The sequence below is a fragment of the Pezoporus occidentalis genome, unplaced genomic scaffold (genome assembly GCF_034315485.1).
Source record: "Pezoporus occidentalis ecotype Australia unplaced genomic scaffold, CSIRO_AGI_Poc_V1 ctg408, whole genome shotgun sequence".
NCBI lineage: Eukaryota > Metazoa > Chordata > Aves > Psittaciformes > Psittacidae > Pezoporus > Pezoporus occidentalis.
This window is the reverse complement of record NW_026915734.1, coordinates 95,160-114,175: the sequence shown is the minus strand read 5'-3', so window position 1 is coordinate 114,175 and position 19,016 is coordinate 95,160. Positions and strand designations below refer to the sequence as shown.

At 53.6% G+C, this 19,016-nt stretch overlaps 2 protein-coding genes across 2 annotated transcripts in view; one reads left to right on the top strand and one right to left on the bottom strand.

The window, feature by feature from the left end:
• The first annotated feature begins 134 nt into the window (after positions 1 to 134).
• GBA2 (glucosylceramidase beta 2) lies at positions 135 to 15,550 on the top strand. Its single transcript, XM_062633916.1, is given in 18 exon segments — positions 135 to 170; positions 172 to 311; positions 3,419 to 3,510; positions 3,692 to 3,807; positions 3,903 to 4,121; positions 5,690 to 5,929; positions 6,377 to 6,479; positions 8,022 to 8,175; positions 8,421 to 8,546; positions 8,649 to 8,833; positions 9,179 to 9,283; positions 9,924 to 10,031; positions 10,383 to 10,534; positions 10,686 to 10,792; positions 10,948 to 11,090; positions 11,399 to 11,514; positions 14,331 to 14,522; positions 14,608 to 15,550. Coding segments are annotated over 18 exon segments (2,562 nt in total). The 3' UTR covers positions 14,836 to 15,550.
• The window catches only part of LOC134171547 (cyclic AMP-responsive element-binding protein 3-like protein 4), a 50,376-nt gene continuing 35,876 nt past the window's right edge, over positions 4,517 to 19,016 (bottom strand). The window contains exon 7 of the mRNA XM_062633889.1: positions 4,517 to 4,532. The gene's annotated coding sequence lies outside the window, so the exon portion shown is untranslated. The remainder of the gene's footprint in view (positions 4,533 to 19,016) is intronic.

Genomic DNA, 19,016 nt, shown 5'->3' with positions numbered 1-19,016 from the left:
GGTTTCCGGACGCGCTCGGAGGCGCCGTGCCCCGGGGCCGCGGGCGGGCTGGGGCCGGGGCTGGGCAGGGGCGGCCGGGGCGGGGCCGGGCGGTGCACGGTGAAGAGGGCACACAGGGCACACGGGGGCCGGTGATGGCGGCAGCGATCCCGCTGGAGCGCCGAGCGGCTGGGGACGGCGCCGGGCCGCGGCGTGGCGACGGCCGGCTGGCGGCTCTGCCTGGCGCACCGCTTCGAGGAGCTGCGGCAGCCCTACGGTGCCGGCGATGTGTCGTTCCGCGACGTCCTGCGGCACATCGGACTCGCCTTGCGGTACGGGGGGGGGGGGGGGGGGGGAGATGGGGATCGGGAGCGGGCCCTTGCGGAGCCCGTCGGTGCTGCGGCGGTGCCCCGGTGGACAGAGGGCAGAGTACGGCGCATCACGGAAGGCCCCGGGCTGCCGGCTCCCCTGGCGCCAGCGCTGATGTAGACAGACTCAGGCGTACTTAAGGGCTCTTTAAAACCGAGCAGGAGCTGGGAGGGCTTGGGATATGGTTTGGATGGGGCTTTACCCCTACCTCTGCCCCCTGAGGCTCGCTGCCGGTGCCGCATCACCCCGAGCAGTGCCCGGTGCTCAGCTCCTGGCATAAGGCGCTTTTCGGTAGATGGAGATTAAGCTCGAGGTGAATTGGGAGCATTTTGAGAGGCCATGTGCTGTAGGGGGATCAGGAATGGGGGTTCTCCTGGCTTTGCGTTAGGGTGACCTGGAAGGAAGCAGGAAAAACGTGCGTGGGAAACGGCAGTGTCGTGTTAACCTTTAGAGCGGCAGCCCGGCTGCTGGGGGTGTTTGCACACCCGTCACGATGAGCACTGAAGCCAGTGATGGTATGATTTATTTCCTGATGCTGTCTCTATGTCTCCTGCCTCCATTTTCAAAGCTGCTTCTTCTTCCCCCTCCCTGCTCGATGACCTTGGAAGCTGCTGCTTGCAAAGCCTGATGAAGGGGCAGATAGCGGACCACTTCGGGGTGACCTGAGACATCCTGGCATGAGCCTGGGCATAAGGGGAGGGAGAGCGTGGGTCATGCATGGGAGAGAAATGCTGCTGGAAAAGCTGCCAGTGCAGGTTTGGATGAGCTGAACGTGTAGGAGAGCGGGAAGTTCTGGTATGGTGAGCAGTGAAAGGGGAGGTGATTGCCCCTGCAGCAGCTTGGGGTTCTGGAATGGAAGTAGCTTGTATCAGCCCTGCAGAAAGGTTTTAAGGTTCAAAAGCAAGAAGCTAAAAGTCAAACTGTTGCCTCTTCCCTCACAAATTTAGGAGGTAGTTTGGTTATCAGCTCCAAACACTTGCACAGAGCAAACCCTCCTTGCAGGGAAGCTCCAGGTTTCTGCAGATGGCTGGTGTGCCCTGGCAGGGGGTCACAGCACGGATCTGGAGTAGTTAGGTAATGCACAGACATGTTCTAGTTCCACTGCCAATTTGAAGGGAAAGAAATGCCCTCCAGCTTTGGCAAGGAGCTTGGGAGCTGCAGAACACGAAGACTCTCCTGGTTATTCTGCAGCCCTGGCAGAGCTGTTAGCAGCCAGCGACTGGACATCGGCCACCTTTCTCTTCTTGGCTTGCACGATGCTGCGAGAAGCTGGTGGGGGAACAGTTTGCTATTGAGATGGCAGAACGGCTCAGGCAGTGGCTGGCTGTTAATTGCAAACCTCTCCTGCTGCATGCTCATAGGAAGTCTGCTTTTTGAGACCCTATGTCACCTCCTTTGCAAGGAGCTGGGAAGCCACGCTGCAACTGTTCTGCCTGGGCACCCTGTTTCCTGTCACCAGAAACCTGCTGGGGAAGCGGCTGGGTTGGTTCCCTGGTTCTAGGTTAATGACACAAAGAAGTGAAATAATTTCCTTGAGAGAGAGCACGCTGCCAAAACCTCGCCTCAGCAGCCTAAAGCCAGGGCTGTCTCAGCTGGGAGAAGAGCAGTTGCAAGCAGATGTAGCTTGGAGATAGTAGCAGGCCCTGACTGAGGGTTGGTTGTGCAGGACAGGCTGGTTCTCATGGTGCCCTGGACCTCTGCAGGCAAAATGTTCTTAAACAGACAGACATGGAGGTGTAGGAATGGAGAGCAGCCTGTAGCCCAGAAAACATCAACCCAAGAAGGGTTTGGGGACCTTTGATATCGATGACTAAAGGTGAACATCCAGTGGCCACGTAGTCAAAGTGCGGTTGTGTTTGGTTGTGGAAGAGTGTGGAGGAGGAGTGTTGTGGGAAAGCCTCTCCCCTTTGCTTCTGGGGGTACATGTCTGGGGAATTACTGCTCACCTATTGCCCATCACCAGCATCCCACCAGCCATTGGAATAGAGCAGGCTCCCACTTGGGTGACTTTGCCCTCTCAACACTATGGCATTGGTGCCTACAGATACCTAAAGGGGACTACAAGAAATATGGAGAGGGACGTTTTACAGGGGCAGGTAATGACAGGACAAGGAGGAATGGCTTTAAACTGAGGGGAGATTTACATTAGGCGTTAGGAAGAAGTTTTTCACTATGAGGGTGGTGAGACACTGCACAGGTTGCCTGTTGTAGGGCTCCCATGCCCCTGTTTGGCACCAAGGGCCATGTAGCCACTGGTTGGGTTTTGCCTGTCTGTTTGCTGTGGGAAGCTCATCAGCCTCATCTAGTCTGGTAGCTCTTTTCCGTATGCTAATTGTCTCCCTGAGGAAGATTTAACTTGGGGCGGTTCATTAGCCAAAGCCAGTCCTTTACGAGCGCTGAGCCGGAGCCCAGCCTGGCTCCTCTTGCCCGCAGTGGTGCTGGCACACCCAGGCTCAGGTGTGCCCCTGTTTGGGTGTTTCTGGATTCCCAGGCCTTTGGGTGAGGAATTATCTGATGGGCAGTGCCTGGCTGCACAGCTGGTGTGTGAGCAGAGGTGAGTCCGCAGGCAGGCAGCATGGCCTCCTCCAGGGCAAGGCTGCCCCGTGCCATCTGCACCTGGGGATGTGGCACTGGCAGGGTGCTGTGTGACCATGGGGACATGGAAGTGGAAGACCAAGGTTCATGTCTCTGCAGTGTATGGCTTCCCTGGGCTTGTGCTTCCGCTCCCAGACCTTCCTAAGTGAGGACATGCCCAACCAAGTATGGAGGTGGTGGTCCTTGTGTGCATTACCCCTTCCTCATGGAAAGGCTGGGAGCCCTGTTCTTGAGTATCAGAGTGCTCTGTTTTCATGCTGTGCCCTTGCTCTGCCTGCTTATGTCTGCTGACATGGTGCAGATGGATGGCAGGGGCTGCCACCCCGTGTGCCCTGGGACACAGGTTCCAGTTGTGCATGCCTACAAGAGGGATGTACAACAGCTGCAACATATGCTGGTCACATACTGCCCAGTGACACTGAAGGAACAGTGACACATGCTTCCATCTTCTTTCATACTTCCCTTTCCCTTACAGGTACTTCAGGTGGTGGTACAAGAAGACCCGCATAGAGAAGAAATCCGCCTTCATTGACCTCTTGTGTGCTGTTCCTCTGCAGCAGATCTATGGTCAGCCTCCAGTTTGGGCACTGGCGCAGTTCAGGGTGGGCAGGGGTTCACATGGGGCCATCATGGCACTAGAGGGGGGGAAGTGGGACAAGGAGCTTCTGGGATGTGGGCAGTAGGATTCCTTGAGCCAGATCCCGGCATGGGGAGCATTGGAGGTGCTGATTTGTGGTGTCTTTGGCAGGGTGCCCGCTGGGCGGGATCGGAGGAGGCACCATCACCCGTGGCTGGCGGGGGGAGTTCTGCCGCTGGCAGCTGAACCCTGGCATTTATCACTATGGGACTGTCATCGCTGACCAGGTAGGTGCAGCAAGGCCTGCAAGGGGTGCGTTGGGTGGTTGAGGCATCTGCTGTCTGGCTCCTCTCACCCCTTCACATGCATCTCTCCTCTCCAGTTCACGGTGTGCCTGCGTTGCAAAGGGCAGACGGTTTACCAGCAGGTCTTGTCCACAGAGAAACCCAGCACTCTGCAGGGCTGGAACTGGGGGTACTGTGGCCACTATGCCTTCTACCATGCCCTGTACCCTCGTGCCTGGATGGTCTATGAGCTCCCAGGGCAAAACGTGGTGCTCACTTGCCGCCAGGTCTCTCCCGTCATCCCCCATGACTATAAGGTAAGGAGGTGGTGGCTCCGTGCAGGTTGCAACCCGTTCCATGGGAGCACCGGGTCACACAGCACTGCTGCAGCATGGCTTTCATGAAGCAGGTTGGCTGGGATGTGGCAGAGCTGCCTGCATGGGAATGGGAAAGCCTGGAGAAGAGAAGGCTCTGGAGGCCTTAAAAGAGTCTTGCAGTCTGTAAAGGTGGCTAGAAGAAATCTGGGGAGGGATGTTTTACAAGGGCATGCAGTGACAAGACAAGGGGGAATGGCTTTAACCTGACGAAGGGAAGATTTCAGATTAGACATTAGGAAGAAGCTGCTCACTTTGAGGGTGCTGAGGTGCTGGCACATGGTGCTCAGAGAAGCTGTGGCTGCCCCACCCTTGGCAATGTTCAAGGCCAGGTTGGACGGGGCTTGGAGCAACCTGCTCTGGTGGAAGGTGTCCCTGCGTGTGGCAGGGAGCTGGAACTGGATGAGCTTTAAGGTCCCTTGCAACTCAAACCATTCTGTGATTGGCACAGCAGACACAGGACTATACTGTGTGATGCTTGATGTGTCGTGTTTTGGTAGCAGAGGCTTGGAGTGGTGAGATTTTGACCCCTGAATGTTGTCTGTGTATCAGGGGATGCTGCAGTAGCGGAGTTCATTACCTGAAGACAACCAGACTTGCCACCTTGTTAATGTTCTTTCCCAGCCTGGTCTCTTCTGCCCTAAGGCCCTGTCCTAGTGCCAGCTGCCAGGTGGAACGCTGGAGGGCTTTTCCCCTCCTGGAGTAGTTGGCGTTGAAAGGGTTATCCCTGTTTCCTTACTCTTATCTCTGGCAGCTGCTCTTTCCCCTCTGAACTGTGCTTTGACTCTTTGTACTGCCTGTTTCCTGCCTTCGGTTTTTTCCTGTGACCATCCCAGCTCCCATCCACCCGGAATGGCAGGTCCAGGGCTGTGACCTTCCTGCCCAGAGGATCCGGTGGTAGCGCTTTGGGAAGCCCTCAGCCTCTACTCATGGGTTGATTTGTCAGCTGGGTGTTCCAGAGAGTGCTTTAGCTGGCTTTTGCCTGCCATGCCCAAGGGAAAAGCTGCTTATTAGCAGGGCTTTCCCAGCTGGGCTTCCCCAACACTTCCCTGTGCTCCCAGGCAGGAGGAACCCCCACAGCAATGTGGGAGCTCGGGATGGCAGCAAGGGATGCCTCAACACTCCTGCTCATTCCCAGCCCCAGGCGAGGGTGGGAAGCTGTGCTGCTAACATGCCTGACCTTCCTCTTACCCCAGCAAAGCACGTGAGCCTGTATCAACCTGTTTAGCAAATGAGTGGTGAGACACCTATCTGAGCACTGAACGCTGCTTTCCGTCTGTGTATTGCCCCATGTGGGGCTTGCTAGTTCAGGGCTTGTGATTTGTGTTTTGTATATCCTGCCCCTGCCATTCCTCTATTCCAATTGCTGCTCCCCATCTTGGCAATGGGCTCTGAGACCAAGTTGTTCCTTGCTGTATCCCATGTGGTCTCCTAGGTAGTGGGAGAAGTGATGCTCCAGCAGCTACCCATGGAGCACCAGCCCTGTTCACTGCCTTGTCTGTCCCTGCCAGGACTCCAGCCTGCCAGTGGGAGTCTTCATCTGGGAGGTGGAGAATGGGAGGGATGAGGACGTGGACGTCTCCATCATGTTCAGCATGCAGAATGGCATGGGAGCGAAGCAGGACAGGAGCGGAGGGCACTGGAATGAGCCCTTCACCCTTGAGAAGGAGGGCGAGCGGGTTGCTGGTGTCTTGCTGCACCACTGCACGCGTGTGAACCCCTTCACCCTTGCCATCTCTGCCCGGGAGAAGGTAAAGGGCTGGCACTGGTGGTATGGCTCCTGCTGGGGGGGGTTGTACAGCCCTGCTGAAAGTGGGGGGGCTGGTGAGGGATGGGTGTGCAATGGGTTGGGTTTGGCACCCATCCTCAGTGCTTGACCACTGGAGCAGGGGTGGGGACATGATGTTCCTGAGGGTGCCCTCTTTGTGGGTGGGTGCCAGGAGGGACATAGGGAAGGTTTAAGATTGGACATTAGGAAGAAGCTTCTCCCTGTGAGGGTGCTGAAACACTGGCACAGGGTGCTCAGAGAAGCGTCCCTATGGGTGAAGCTTGTAGGGTGTGTAGGCTTGGAGTTAGTAGTTTGGAGTTAGAGCAGTGTGTGGGGAGCGAGTGTGATGTCCCAGTGTTGTTAAAGGGGACAGATGTGCATCTGCCCCTCAGAAAGTACTGCTCCCTGATGATGCTCTTCTCTTCCACAGGCTGGCACAGGAGTCACACACCTCACGGCATTCAATCCTGCGGGATTGGGTAGAGAGGTGTGGCAGGACCTCCTGCATGATGGCAGGCTGGAGTCACCCCCTGGTGAGTCCCTCTGTCCTCTGGGGGCTAGGTGGAGGGGGAGTGGGCAGAATAGGTGGCCACACTGGTCACAGGGAACCCAAGCAAGGGTGGATTTCTCCTCTCCATCCACTTCAGTGCTATCACAAAAAGCTCTTAGTTATGCTGTCATTCATTCCCAGCTTTAGGCTGTGTCCAGATTTCCCATAGCTTGTCATGCTATCCTTGTTGTGGTTCCCCAAAGCCGTTTGCACCATTCTGGGGCTATGTTAGTTGCACATGCCAGTGTTTTGATAGTCTGTGTAGTGTAGTGTTCACACTGAGCGGATGTTTCTGCTGAGTAGCCAGGGTGATGCCTGGCTGCCTTCCCTCAGTTCCTATTGCCACATCTGCAAGCTGGGCCTTGTCAGATTTGTTCTAACAGGCGTTTAGCAGTCCTTGGGGTTTGGTGCTGCTACCACTTGCTGTCCTCTTGTTACTATATCAGCTCCCTGAAGGCCCCTGGTATTCCCTTGACACTTCTGCATCATCCTCCATTGTCTGCTTCCTCCCTGGGCAGAAGCCTTGAAGCAGGGTGGTATCTCCAAGCCCTTGCTACTAACCTCTCATTGTGACCATTTGCCTAATGCCCCTGCCAGCTTTTGAACAAGGACAATGCTGACAAACTAGTGACACTGGCAATGGGCCTCTGCGAGATTCCTTGAAGCCTAAATTATGTAAATAGGATGTTTACATAAATATTTCCGGAAAACTAAATTTCCTGCCTAGTTGCACTCTGAGTTCTCCAGGCTATTGGAATGTGGTTTTCCATCATGCATGCCAAGCATTATCATAGCAAGAATCTGTGCTTCTGTTAAAATTGTTGCTATAATGAGTTTACCTGGTACACATGTCAGAGCCAGCGTGTAATTATCCACCTGCCTCAGGGCTTTCTGTAAACACAGGCACAGTCCAAGCACCATGCAGAAAGCCTGGAAATGATGACTTGTCACTAGAAAGTCACAGCACCTCTGAGTGCAGCGCAGTTACAAAGTCATGGGATGCTCTGTCCCTTCCACTCATGCCTGGTGGCTTTTCCTGCCTGATTTGTTCCTCTGCTTTGATGACTAACTTCTTTTAACCTCTCCGCCCATGGCAGGTATTTTTTTCCTGCTTGCAAAAAGCAGTTACCTCGCATCGCCATCCCTGGAAGTGTTCAAAAAGCACATAGATGAGTGACATGGTTTAGTGGTGGATTTGACAGGCCCTGAAGGGACAGTTGGACTTGGCGACCATGAAGGGCTTTTCCAACCTCGTTTATTCTATTGTTCTATGTAGTAATGTCATCCCTTGAGACCCTGGAGATGTACCGTCCAGGTTGCAAGGGGGTGCAAACATAGAATCTTAGAATAGTTAGGGTTGGAAAGGACCTTAAGATCATCTAGTTCCAGCCCCCTGCCCATAGGCAGGGACACCTCACGCTAGTCTCATTCCTATTGGAATGCATGGGAGCATCAGTTACCCCACCTCCATAGGGCTTCCTTGATTGCTCGTGGATACGTTTTAATGCTGTTTGTCTCCTGTCAGGTAAGAGCAGCCTGACAGAGAAGGGGGAGCTGACAGCAGCAGCAGTGTGCGCCAGCTGCACAGTGCCTGCCCGGGGACACAGGACGCTGGAGATGGCCCTGGCTTGGGACATGCCCTGCATTCACTTCGGCTCCAAGGAGAAGCTGCACCTCAGGTGGGTGGGTTGTGTCTCAAAGCCTCCTTCCTGCCTCTGGGTTTGAGTGCTGCCTGGGGAGCTTTGTGCCACCCATTCCCTGCCAGCTCACAGAGGGGACCATCTCCCCAGCCCCTGTTCCCCACTGCCCCCGCACTAGCAGTCACATTATCCTGGTATTCACTACAGTCCAGCCCCTCTCCTGTGCCAGGGTGGACTCTTCCCAGCCTGATCCCGTGGCATACTCGCCAAACCTCTGTTTGCAGGCGCTACACCCGTTTTTTTGGCAGCGGAGGCGATGCTGCTCCTGCTCTCTCACACTATGCCCTGACGCACTACAAGGAATGGGAGAGGAAGATCGAAGCGTGGCAGAATCCCATCTTGGAGAACAGGTAGGGTGGATGAGAGCACTTTCCCAGTGCCCTGCTGGGACTGGTGAGAGCAGAAGCGTCACCCCCTCATCCGCTGCGGCTGAGTTTCCCTCTTGCCTGTAGCCAACTGCCTTCCTGGTACAAGTCTGCCCTCTTCAATGAGCTGTACTTCGTGACGGATGGGGGGACCATCTGGGTGGAACTGCCCCCAGACTGCTGTGATGAGGACCTGCGGGGCCAGGCGGCGGCTGGCATCTCCCACCTCCTCCCTGTGCTGCGGGAGTACGGAAGGTTTGCTTATTTGGAAGGTAACTTGCAGGGACTCAATGGATGGTCCCAACTCCACCTCTCTCCCTGTTGGTGTCGCCAGGCGTTCTTAACCTGCTGTGGGGATGCTTTTCACACTCTGATAGGGAGAGGGCAGCACTGCTTCCAGCAAAATCCCTTGAAGGACCAAGCCGTGTAGGATACAGCATGAAGTCTTCTGCAGACCCACTGTATATAGGGAATAAAACCCCTCTTCTAACAGGAGCCTCTGCCTTATGCTGGGAAAGAGCCCACCTTCCTGGGCCATGTGGAAAGGAGGACCTGCCCCTCCTTTCCTCTCCCTGTGACAGGTCTCCCATCCCTCACCATCTCCCTGCTCCTTCCAGGTCAGGAGTACCGGATGTACAACACCTACGATGTCCACTTCTATGCCTCCTTTGCTCTCGTCATGCTGTGGCCCAAGCTGCAGATCAGCCTGCAGTATGACATTGGTGAGTGGCCCACAAGACTCTGGCTTTGTGCCTGCTGATGTCTTCACCTACGAAGGAGATGGAGGATTTGAGGCTGCATCTGCCGTAGAAATCTGTGCTGTGGAGTCAGCATCCTCCTCCAGCTCCTTCCTAGGTGAAGTGCTAGGCCCAGTACTGGCAAACCCACAATGTTGCTGCCTCAGTGTCTCTCTGCCCAGCAGTGGGATGCCTTCTTGCTGCACATGGAGTGCACAGGACCAATCCATGGTCTTATCAGCTCTTTTCATGCCCCTTGCAGAGTAGAACCATGTTTACAGACCCTGATGCTTTCGGTGGGTTTGGAAGCTGCTTGGTGGTGGCCCAACCAGTGGAGCAGCACAGCTCTTTGCTGGGCTATGAAAGGACTGAACCCCCTGGGCTTCCCTTCCAGCCTTGGGTGCTGCCACCCCCTTGCTGAAAGGGGTGGTGACAGCTGCATGTCACGTGCTGTGGGGAGACCGGGGGCAGCCTGGTGTCCTCTCTGCCTTTTGCAAAGGGCTGGGATCTTGTGGGCTTGATCCTACCCCAAAAAGCAGCCTGGCTTGCTGGTGGCCCTGCCAGTGCTTGGAGCTCGCTGCAGCACCTCCTGCCTTTCTGATGTCTTGCTCTGTGTCCCCTCCAGCTGTCACAGTGATGAATGAGGATGTCCAGCTCCGCCAGTATTTGATGTGTGGTCAGACAGCCCAGGTGAAGCTGAAGAATGTGGTGCCACATGACATTGGGGACCCAGGTAAGGGGTATGGATGGAGCGGATGGGGTGTGGGGCTGCTCACATAGCTCTCTTGGGGTAGTTATCTCCCAGGCTGGGCAAAAGAGGTATAGTGCGTGGAATACAGTTTGGGAATGACAAGCATGAGTGGTTTGGGGTGGTGGTGAAGAACATGCTGCATGGAGCTCACACAAGAGAGATGGGGCGGAAGCTGAGCAGTAGCAAGAAGGCTGCTCTTGACAGAGATGGCACAAGATGCAACATGTTATTTTGGTGCTGATGTATCACAGCACCCTTGGGACCTTGCTCCTCAGCAGGTGAGGGGACATTCATTGCTTACTGCCCTGCTGCATCTGCTCTATTCCTGCTTAGGTGATGAGCCATGGCAGCGTGTCAATGCCTACCTGATGCACGACACAGCTGACTGGAAGGACCTCAACCTGAAGTTCGTGCTGCAGGTGTACCGTGACTACTATCTGACACACGACTCCGTATACCTGCAGGACATGTGGCCAGTCTGCCAGGTATAGGGAGGAGATCACACTGTGGGGCATCCCCCTTCCACACTTCCCTTGGGAGCCATGCAGCATCCTGAGAGGATGGATGCTCCTGAGCAGAGTGTGAGGGGCTGCCAAGATTCAGAGGCTGTGTGACCATCTCCTGCCTCTTCTGCAGGCTGTGATGGAGTCAGAGCTGAAGTTTGACACGGATAATGATGGACTCATTGAAAATGGTGGCTTTGCTGACCAGACGTACGACGCATGGGTGGTAAATGGAGCCAGGTGAGCAGCAGAGCCGGATGGAAGGTTGGAGATGGGACCTATGGGGTGGGGAGGTATCTCAGAGCTAGAACTGTGGTCTCCATATGATGTGGGAGCTCTATGCAACCCATGAGGTGGCACAGATTGCTGATGGTTCTCTCCTTTGGCTCTGGCAGTGCCTACTGTGGTGGTCTGTGGCTGGCAGCAGTCTGCATGATGTGCAAGATGGCAGAGGTGCTCGGGGATGCCAAGATCCGGCAGAAATATATGGACATCCTGAACAAGGGCAAGGAGGCATTTGAGAGGAAGCTCTGGAATGGTGAGCCCTTGCTGGTGGGGAACCACATTCACTGGCCATGCATCCCTTGGGAATGGGGTGATTCCTTCTTGGGTAACAAAGCCTTGCAGGGGATGGGAGAAGGAGGCAAAATGCCATCCCTGCAAGTGGAGGGGAAGGAGCAGATACCAGAGAGGGAACAGAGAGGCTATGATGGCCTGGAAAAGGAAAGAAAAAGAGACCGTTCTGGAAAAAAGTGTTCTCCTGCCTCACAGAGAGAAGTGTAGGGGCAGCACACATGAGCTGGGGTGCCAAACTATTGAGTTTAAACTGCTTCCTGCCTTTTCCAGGAAAATACTACAACTATGACAGCAGTGGGAGTGGTGCTTCCAACAGCATCATGTCAGACCAGTGTGCTGGGCAGTGGTTTCTTGGGGCCTGTGGCCTGGACCAAGGGGAATTTGAGGTAAGAGAAGGGGGATCCTGGCTAGGATGAGATGGGACCTGCAGTAGCAGGGCTGGCATGTGGAGTGGGTTATACATTACAGATTGGTGCAGGGATCTCCATCCAGATATGCACATCCAACAGCCTCCACCAAAGCACACATCGGTGTACCCTTCCTTAAACCAAATCTGCTCATGGAAAGGAAGGTCTCACTGGGGTTTGTTCTTGGCAAGGGGCTGTTTGTTGAAAAACAGGAGGAAAAAGTGTATGAAACTTCTTTTGTGTTAGTTGCTGCCCAGTTTAGATTCCTGAATTATTATCCTAGGGAACTAAGACTGATTTGGGTCCCTAAAGTCTGTTTCTCTTCATTTGGAAGAGGAGAATTGGCTGAAGGCTCCTCTTACCTGATGGCATAGCAAGAGCAGCTGCTGGTGCTGCAGCACCCGGAACAGAGCTGGGAAGTACATTTAGCCCAGTGTGGGTCTTCAGAACAAGTGAATTGAGGCTGTGCCTGCGGCTGCAGGCAGAATCTGTCCCAGAGCCCGTGCAGTAATACCCAAACGTCCCTCTTGGGGGCAAACATTGAACTTGCTTCGGCCCGAAGATGCCGCTTTGCGTTTCCATAGCCTCAAGACTGTTGTTAACTGAAGGTGGCACTGTTTCTCTGCTGCCTGGTGAGCTTTGAGTTCACTGGAGGTGGGACTGGTAAACTACTTTCTCTTCTGTTACCATGGCTATCGAGGGCTTTTTTTCCTAAGTATTTTGATATCCTGCCTGGCTGGCAACGCTCCTGGTCTTAACCTCATTAATACACTCTCGATGGGTGTACAGTTCTAATGAAATAGAAAATAAGAAAAGCTAGTTTCTGCCAGAGATGGCTGCTTCACACCAACCCTTTCTGCTGATTCTGGCTCCCCAGCAGCAAATGGGCTTAGGTGGAAAGAAATCAGATCAAGTGAACTTGGATAACCTAGTCTCAACTAGTCGTTTCCAGCTATAACCATTCTATGATTACCTCCAGAGCCACAACAAGGGAGAAAATGACTGTGTTGGATGCTGGACTTCAGCACAGGTAGAATGCATTTGCTGCCCTTCTTTTGAGCCTAACAAAGCTGTGTGGTTGGACTGCCCAGGCTCCCTTGGCAAGCTTCTGCCTTGTGTCATTGCACCTTTTGGTCGCCCTGGTTCTGGTAGCACCAGAGTGGCAAGAAAGGTTCTTGGGCTGTGCTGATGACCTGCAGCTGCCTGGCTCTTCCCTGCCTTACAGACAGATGTCAAGGTAGCTCTGAGACTTTGCTTCTTCTCTTGGTTACACCACAGAGTTCTCATTATGTTCTTGTTATGTTCTCATTATGTTCTTGTATGGCTTTCTTGTTGTTAAGTGGGTGTGGGGTGGAGAGAAGCCAGCCCTTTGGTTTCAGCATCATTGAGTCTTCAACCTTCCTTTTCTCACCAAGGAAGTGACTTTTTCTGCACTGACACTTCCTAATTTTACTGCCAGTAATGAAAGCAGTGCAGAAACTGTATTTAAATTCAGTTGTGCATGGAGGCTTTTTAATTTAATGCAGTCCTGGCTGTGTTACTGTTCCACTGCTTTTATTTTGCTGTCAGGTGTTTTCGTGCGCAGGTCAAGTTGATTTTGGTTTTGTTAAAGTCTGTGGAGGTTGTTTTGTTTTCTTCTTTTGGCAAGAGCTTACTCAGCTTGATACTTCAGTCTGTTCTCATAATTGTTTTGAGCTCTTGGCATTAGTTTGTTGAACAACTGCCTTGGTTTTGGTTTTAGTCCCTTATTGGGAAGTGAAGGTTTTTACTTCCTTGTGATAATAGACTGAAATGGCAGTTTATCCTTCAAGCACTGCTGATGTTTCACAAGACTTAACTTTCATTTGGAACAAAAGTTCCAGATCTCTCCTTCCAGACACAGAAAACCATCAGGCGTCCTGTGCATTTTAGTCTGAGCTCTTCATCTCCTCCTCTCATGTAAAACTCACCTCGGTCCAGACCACAAACACTTGCATCACTGCCTGATTACAAAATCGAAAGGATTATAGAGTCCTTTTGAAATCATTCAAACCTAAGCCCTGTTTGGTTGGGGATTTTTCTGTTTCTTGAATTGAAGCTTATTTCTTAATTTTCTTCATTATTTCCCCAAAATTCCCAGCATTTACCCAAACAAAACTACCACTATCCACAGCATTCACTTTGCAGCTGCAGGATGTATTCTAGTCTCATCAGACTGGCTTTACCCTAGTCTTTCCCTTCGGCAGGAAGGTACCTTCAGCCTCAATGATCCCTGACTATTCTTTGGCCACTTCTGGCTGGTGTCCCATCTCTTGGAGGTGTTGCAGTGCCTTTTGTATCTGGTGCAGGTGTGCTGAGAGAACAGGAGAAGGTCTGGACCTCAGTTATTGCCTGGGAATTGAGCAGTGGTAACCTTAAACTGATGGGCTTAGTCCCCAAGGTGGGAATAGTGTGGTTGGCCTGGTCCCCAAAGCAGACTCCTGAGAGACGTGAGGGGTTCAGCCAGTGCCTGAAGGTGGAGAGGCTGTAGGTTGAGACACACTAGTTTGAGCTGTCAGCCTCCCCAGGAGGAAGGTGGAATGAAGTTCAGCATCTCTTCTATTGAGCAACTGTGCTTTTCCTGTCTTTTCTCTTGTTCCTGTCTTTTCGGGGAAAGAGGGCTTTTCATTTCCTCTTGTTGTTTTCCTGAGGTGGCTGTTTACCCAGTGAGCAGTGCTGACCCCTTTATCATTGAAAGCTTCACCCTGCTCCCTGCAGACCCAGCCTGAGGGATCTGTGTGTGCACTGAGCCCAAAGCCCCCTCTCTGTCCACCCAGGTCTTCCCCAAGAGTCACATCGTCAGTGCCCTGAGGACCATCTTTGAGAAGAACGTCATGAGCTTTGCTGGTGGCACCATGGGAGCAGTGAATGGCATGAGACCTAGCGGGGAGCCCGACACCTCCAGTGTGCAGTCCAACGAGGTGTGGGTTGGTGTGGTCTATGCCTTGGCTGCCACCATGATCCAGGAGGTGAGTGGTGATGCCGGCCCCTTGGCATATGCCATCTCCTTTGTGCTCTGTGGATGTGCTGATGTTCATCTTCCCTCTACTGCAGGGGCTGGTGGAAGAAGGCTTTCGTACAGCAGAAGGCTGCTACCGGACAGTTTGGGAGCAGCTGGGGATGGCTTTCCAGACACCAGAGGCCTATCGGGAGAAGAAAGTCTACCGCTCGCTGGCTTACATGCGTCCCCTTAGCATCTGGAGCATGCAGCTGGCTCTGGAGCGCAGAGCCAGCCAGACACCAGCACCCACACAGCCCACCCGGGTCCCCAACCACCCCTGAGCCCAGTGGCACGGGGCAGAGCAGCAGGTTCACCAGGAGGGCTGGTGGAGGCCCTTCTCTCCTGCCTGGTAATACTCACATCGCTGTCTTCCTTCCCTACCTCCACTACATGTCCTTCACCTCAGGGGTCTTCCAGCCACCACCACTGAGCTTGAGGTGGGGACAAGAGGTGCAGGTACCAACTCCTCAGCAAGGAGAGGAGCGGGATAAGGAGGTGCTGCTGGAGCCTGCGCCTCCCTTTCCCCATTGCTCAGGGCTCTGACAGCCTGCAGCCCCCGCCCCCCCCAGCCATCCTCAACCAGAGCTGGTACCTTGCCTCAGAGCACAGGAGCCCTCTCTCCTGTGATCAGTAGGCTGGGTAAGGTGGTCTGCAGGGCAAAACCAGTGAAAAACAAAGAGCGTGTGTGTGTGTGTGTGTGTGTGTGTGTGTGTGTGTGAGGACATGGGCCTGGTGCATGCCAGCACATGGATGCTGTAGTTGTTCATCACTTTTGTGACACTACAACTAAAGACTGGCTCTGCCCCAGGGCGGATGCAGTCCCCAGGGGAGCCCCGGCTTCCTGGGTGATGACAATCTGTGACAATCGAGCCCAAGCAGCAGCAGTAGGACCTGGGCTGGTACCATGGCCCCCCTCCCTGCTAGTGCTAGGGTGGACAGCAGAGCACGTTTTAGGGGATGAATCATTTAAGTTCTTAATAAATTTGTCCAGCTGTGTCTCTTTTGTGTGTGTCTTCTGTGCTGGGGTGGGGGGGCAGCCTGAGGAGGGAGACCCTGCATTGTTCCCTGTTTCCTTACTGGGCTGGGGATAGAGGGAGAGCCAACACTCAGCTTAATTGGAGAGGGCAAACAATTAGCTGGCTGCCTTTTGTGGGGGACTGCTAACAGGAGCAAGATGTGCAGGGGACATAGGACCTGCCCCTTGCTTCTCTGTTCCCTCCTTGTCAGAGGAAGGCAAGGAGCTTAGCGTGCTGCCTGGAACTGGCTCTGTGTGCCTGCCCTTGACAGAGTCATGTTCCTCACCTGCCCAGGGCTGGGCACCTTGCTTTGTTTTCCTAATTTCTGTGCCAGGTCAGCCTGCAAAGGCTGCACCTCCCTGGTTTTGTGGGTGCGGGGAGGAAGCCCTGCACCCAGGTTTAGCTACAAGCTCTTTCTGCCCACTGGAGAGCCTTTTGCTCTAACACCCTCTGAACTGTAAGTGCCATGAGGGTTGGGGTGAGAGGCAGCCTGTCCTTCACCCCTGTGCCTGTTCTTGCTCTGCCTGGATGCTGGTGCAGGCAGGGCATTGCTGTGGTGGCCCTGCTGCCATCAGGTGATAAATGTCACTCTGCAGGGAAGCGTTTCCACATCCGCCTGGGCACAGGAGTAACATTATCCGGGAAAGGGCAGGTTCTCCTGGATATGGCCCCCCTGGACCAGGCAACCAGTCCTCCTCCCATGGCAGCGCTCCCTTAGGGTCACTGGGCTGAGGCTGGGGGGGCGGGGGGCGGGGGGTGTGGGGCAGAGGGGGGCCAGGATATGGTGCAGCTCACTTGAGCTGCCCACTTCCTTCTGTGTTGTGTTGGCACATGGTGATGTCCCGATCCAGCTGGCAACGTACAAAACCAGGTACCAAAGGCAGCACAGCCTCTGGACCAGGCTGGGTTTGATTGCTGTGACCCACCAGCAATGCTCCTTAACCCCAAGGGACAGGCTGCCTGCAGACTTTCTCTCTTAGGTTGGGGCATTCAGGCTGTGTTCAAGGGGTATTTCTGCTTTTTCCCCCTGTTTTTGACTGTATTGCATCAGTAATACGCAATAATAAACCAGTAGGCTCAGCTTTCAACAGCAACTGCATGGGTAAAGCTATGGGCTGGGACCAAGATCCTTGGTTACAGATATGATTTTGACTAATACTTGCCCGTAACACTATTTTTCAAAGCTGACTCAATCCTGGTTTGTGCAGGAAGTTTAATTGTTCATTAACCCTTTATTCTTATTATTCATTAACCTTTATTATTCATAAACCCCTGACACACACAGATTTAAACCAAAGCCCTGCCAACTTTTAACTTCTTCAGCACTTTCTGCTTTGGACTTGTTCCCTGCCTGCCTGTTCCCCCTTGCCCACCCCCCTGCTGTGCCAAGGCTCAGGAATGGCATCTCAGGATTTAGCCATAGTAATGATTTCCAGGCTCTATCCGCTTCGCTGGCTGCCCTTTGGAGGGTGCAAATCTCACAGAGATACCCGAGGTATCTGCTTGTTTTGGTTTTGACTCCTCCAAGGCTGGTCAAGAAATCTATGTCCTTGAGCTCTGAGCTGATGCCTGCACTTTCAAGATACGCTTCTGGGACAGGGTTTGTTAAATACTGGAAAAAATAAAGGTTATGCGAAAGAAGAAGAAATACTGTTTGTGTGATGCTAAAAATGAAACCTCTGCCTGTAAAGGAGGTGTGGGTTGCTATCAGCAGCAGCGTGAGTGCAGAGACCTTGTGTTGCTCATCCCCATGGCCACTGTAGCCACAGGGAGCTCCTTGTACCAAGGCAATGGCAAGGCGATGACAGCAATGGGGTGATGGAAAGGGGGTCGTGGAGAGGGAGTAATGGAGAGGGGTTGAGGGAGAGGGGCTACTGGAGAGGGGGTATGGAGAGGGTGTGTTGGAGGGGGCTGAAGGAGAGGGGGTGATAGGGGGTGATGGCAAGGAGGTGAAAGAGGGGTTGATGGCGAGGGGGTGAAGGAGAGGGAGTGATGGGGTGATGTCAAAGGGGTGAAAGAGAGGGGGTGGTGGCAAGGTGGTGATGGCGAGGGGGTGACAGGGGATGATGGCAAACGGGTGAAGGAGAGGGGGTGACAGTGAGGGGATGATGGCAAGGGGGTTGTGGTGAGGGGGTGATGGCAAGGGCGTGATAGGGGGTGATGTCAAGGGGTGAAGGAGAGGGGGTGCTGGAGAGGGGGTGATAGTGAGGGGGTGATGGAGATCAGTGAAGGAGAGGGGGTGATAGGGGGTGAATGCAAGGGGTTGAAGGAGAGGGGTGGTGGTGAGGGGTTGATGGCGAGGGGGTGATGGAGAGGTGGTGATGGAGAAGGGGTGATAGGGGGTGATGGCAAGGGTGTGAAGGAGAGTGGGTGATGGCGAGGGGAAGACGGCTGCCCTTCCTGCCCATGCAACATTTCCAGACTGACCAAGCTCATTGTCACAAAAGTCGGCCTCACTCCAGGCAGCACCTGGTTGCCAAAAACACAGCCAAAGCAAACAGTGGAAAAACATACCTTACCATTCAGTTCATTTCTAAGACAGAGGGAAGCAAACAGAGGGGCAGGAATTTCCCGCAGGCAGCCAGCTCTCTGGCCAGGGACCCCTCACTGGCAGGGGTGCCATAAGGCTGTGTGCCTCCTGCAGAGAGGAGAGGGGAGCACTGAGGTGCTAGCAGCAGAAATGCAATGCTCCCCAGCATGGGTGGTGGTGAATATTGCTGTCAGAAGAAAACTGGGGCTCAAATGTGAGGTTAAGGGAAAGCACATCTGAGGAAGTATATCTGAGATGTTGCAAAGAGTTGCCTTGTCTCCGTTTTAGGTAAAAGAGCATTTTCTGATGAATCCTCCACAGCCTTTTGCTGTGATGCCTGGAGGAATTAAAACACACATGTTCTAGGAGGCTGCCTTGAAAATGACTGAGGAATGGGGTGAAGAGTTCTGGTTTGAATAAAGCCATTACAGCCTCTCCAGCCAGCAGCAGTATAATGTAAGGGGAAAATATATAAACACATACTTAAAGTTATTTAAGAATCCCTGCATCGATACAACCTTTGTCATCATTAAAATGTGATGTCCAAAGTATGTGGGGAATGCTTGTTTTCCATAAACAGAGCAATTCCAACAAAAGCCAGTTTGTAAAAACAACAGCAAACCTACATACCAGCCTTGAGTGAGAGGAGGACAAGTGTTCTGAAGCCTGATCTCTGGCTGCATCAGTATTGGGGGTGGATAAAGCAAAGCTCTTAAAGGAGCCTTTCGGGTGGGTTTGCACAGGGATGCCTGGTGAGGAAGAGGAGGGTGAGGCTGTGTGCTGCAGTGATATTGGGATGCCCTGGGTAAGGCTCCTTGGCACCCTTTACACACCCCAGGCACAGCAATGGTGTGGAAGAAGGGGTCCAGAAAGGATATGAGGGTGGTTTCCCCTGTCTTGGTGATCACTGAACTGC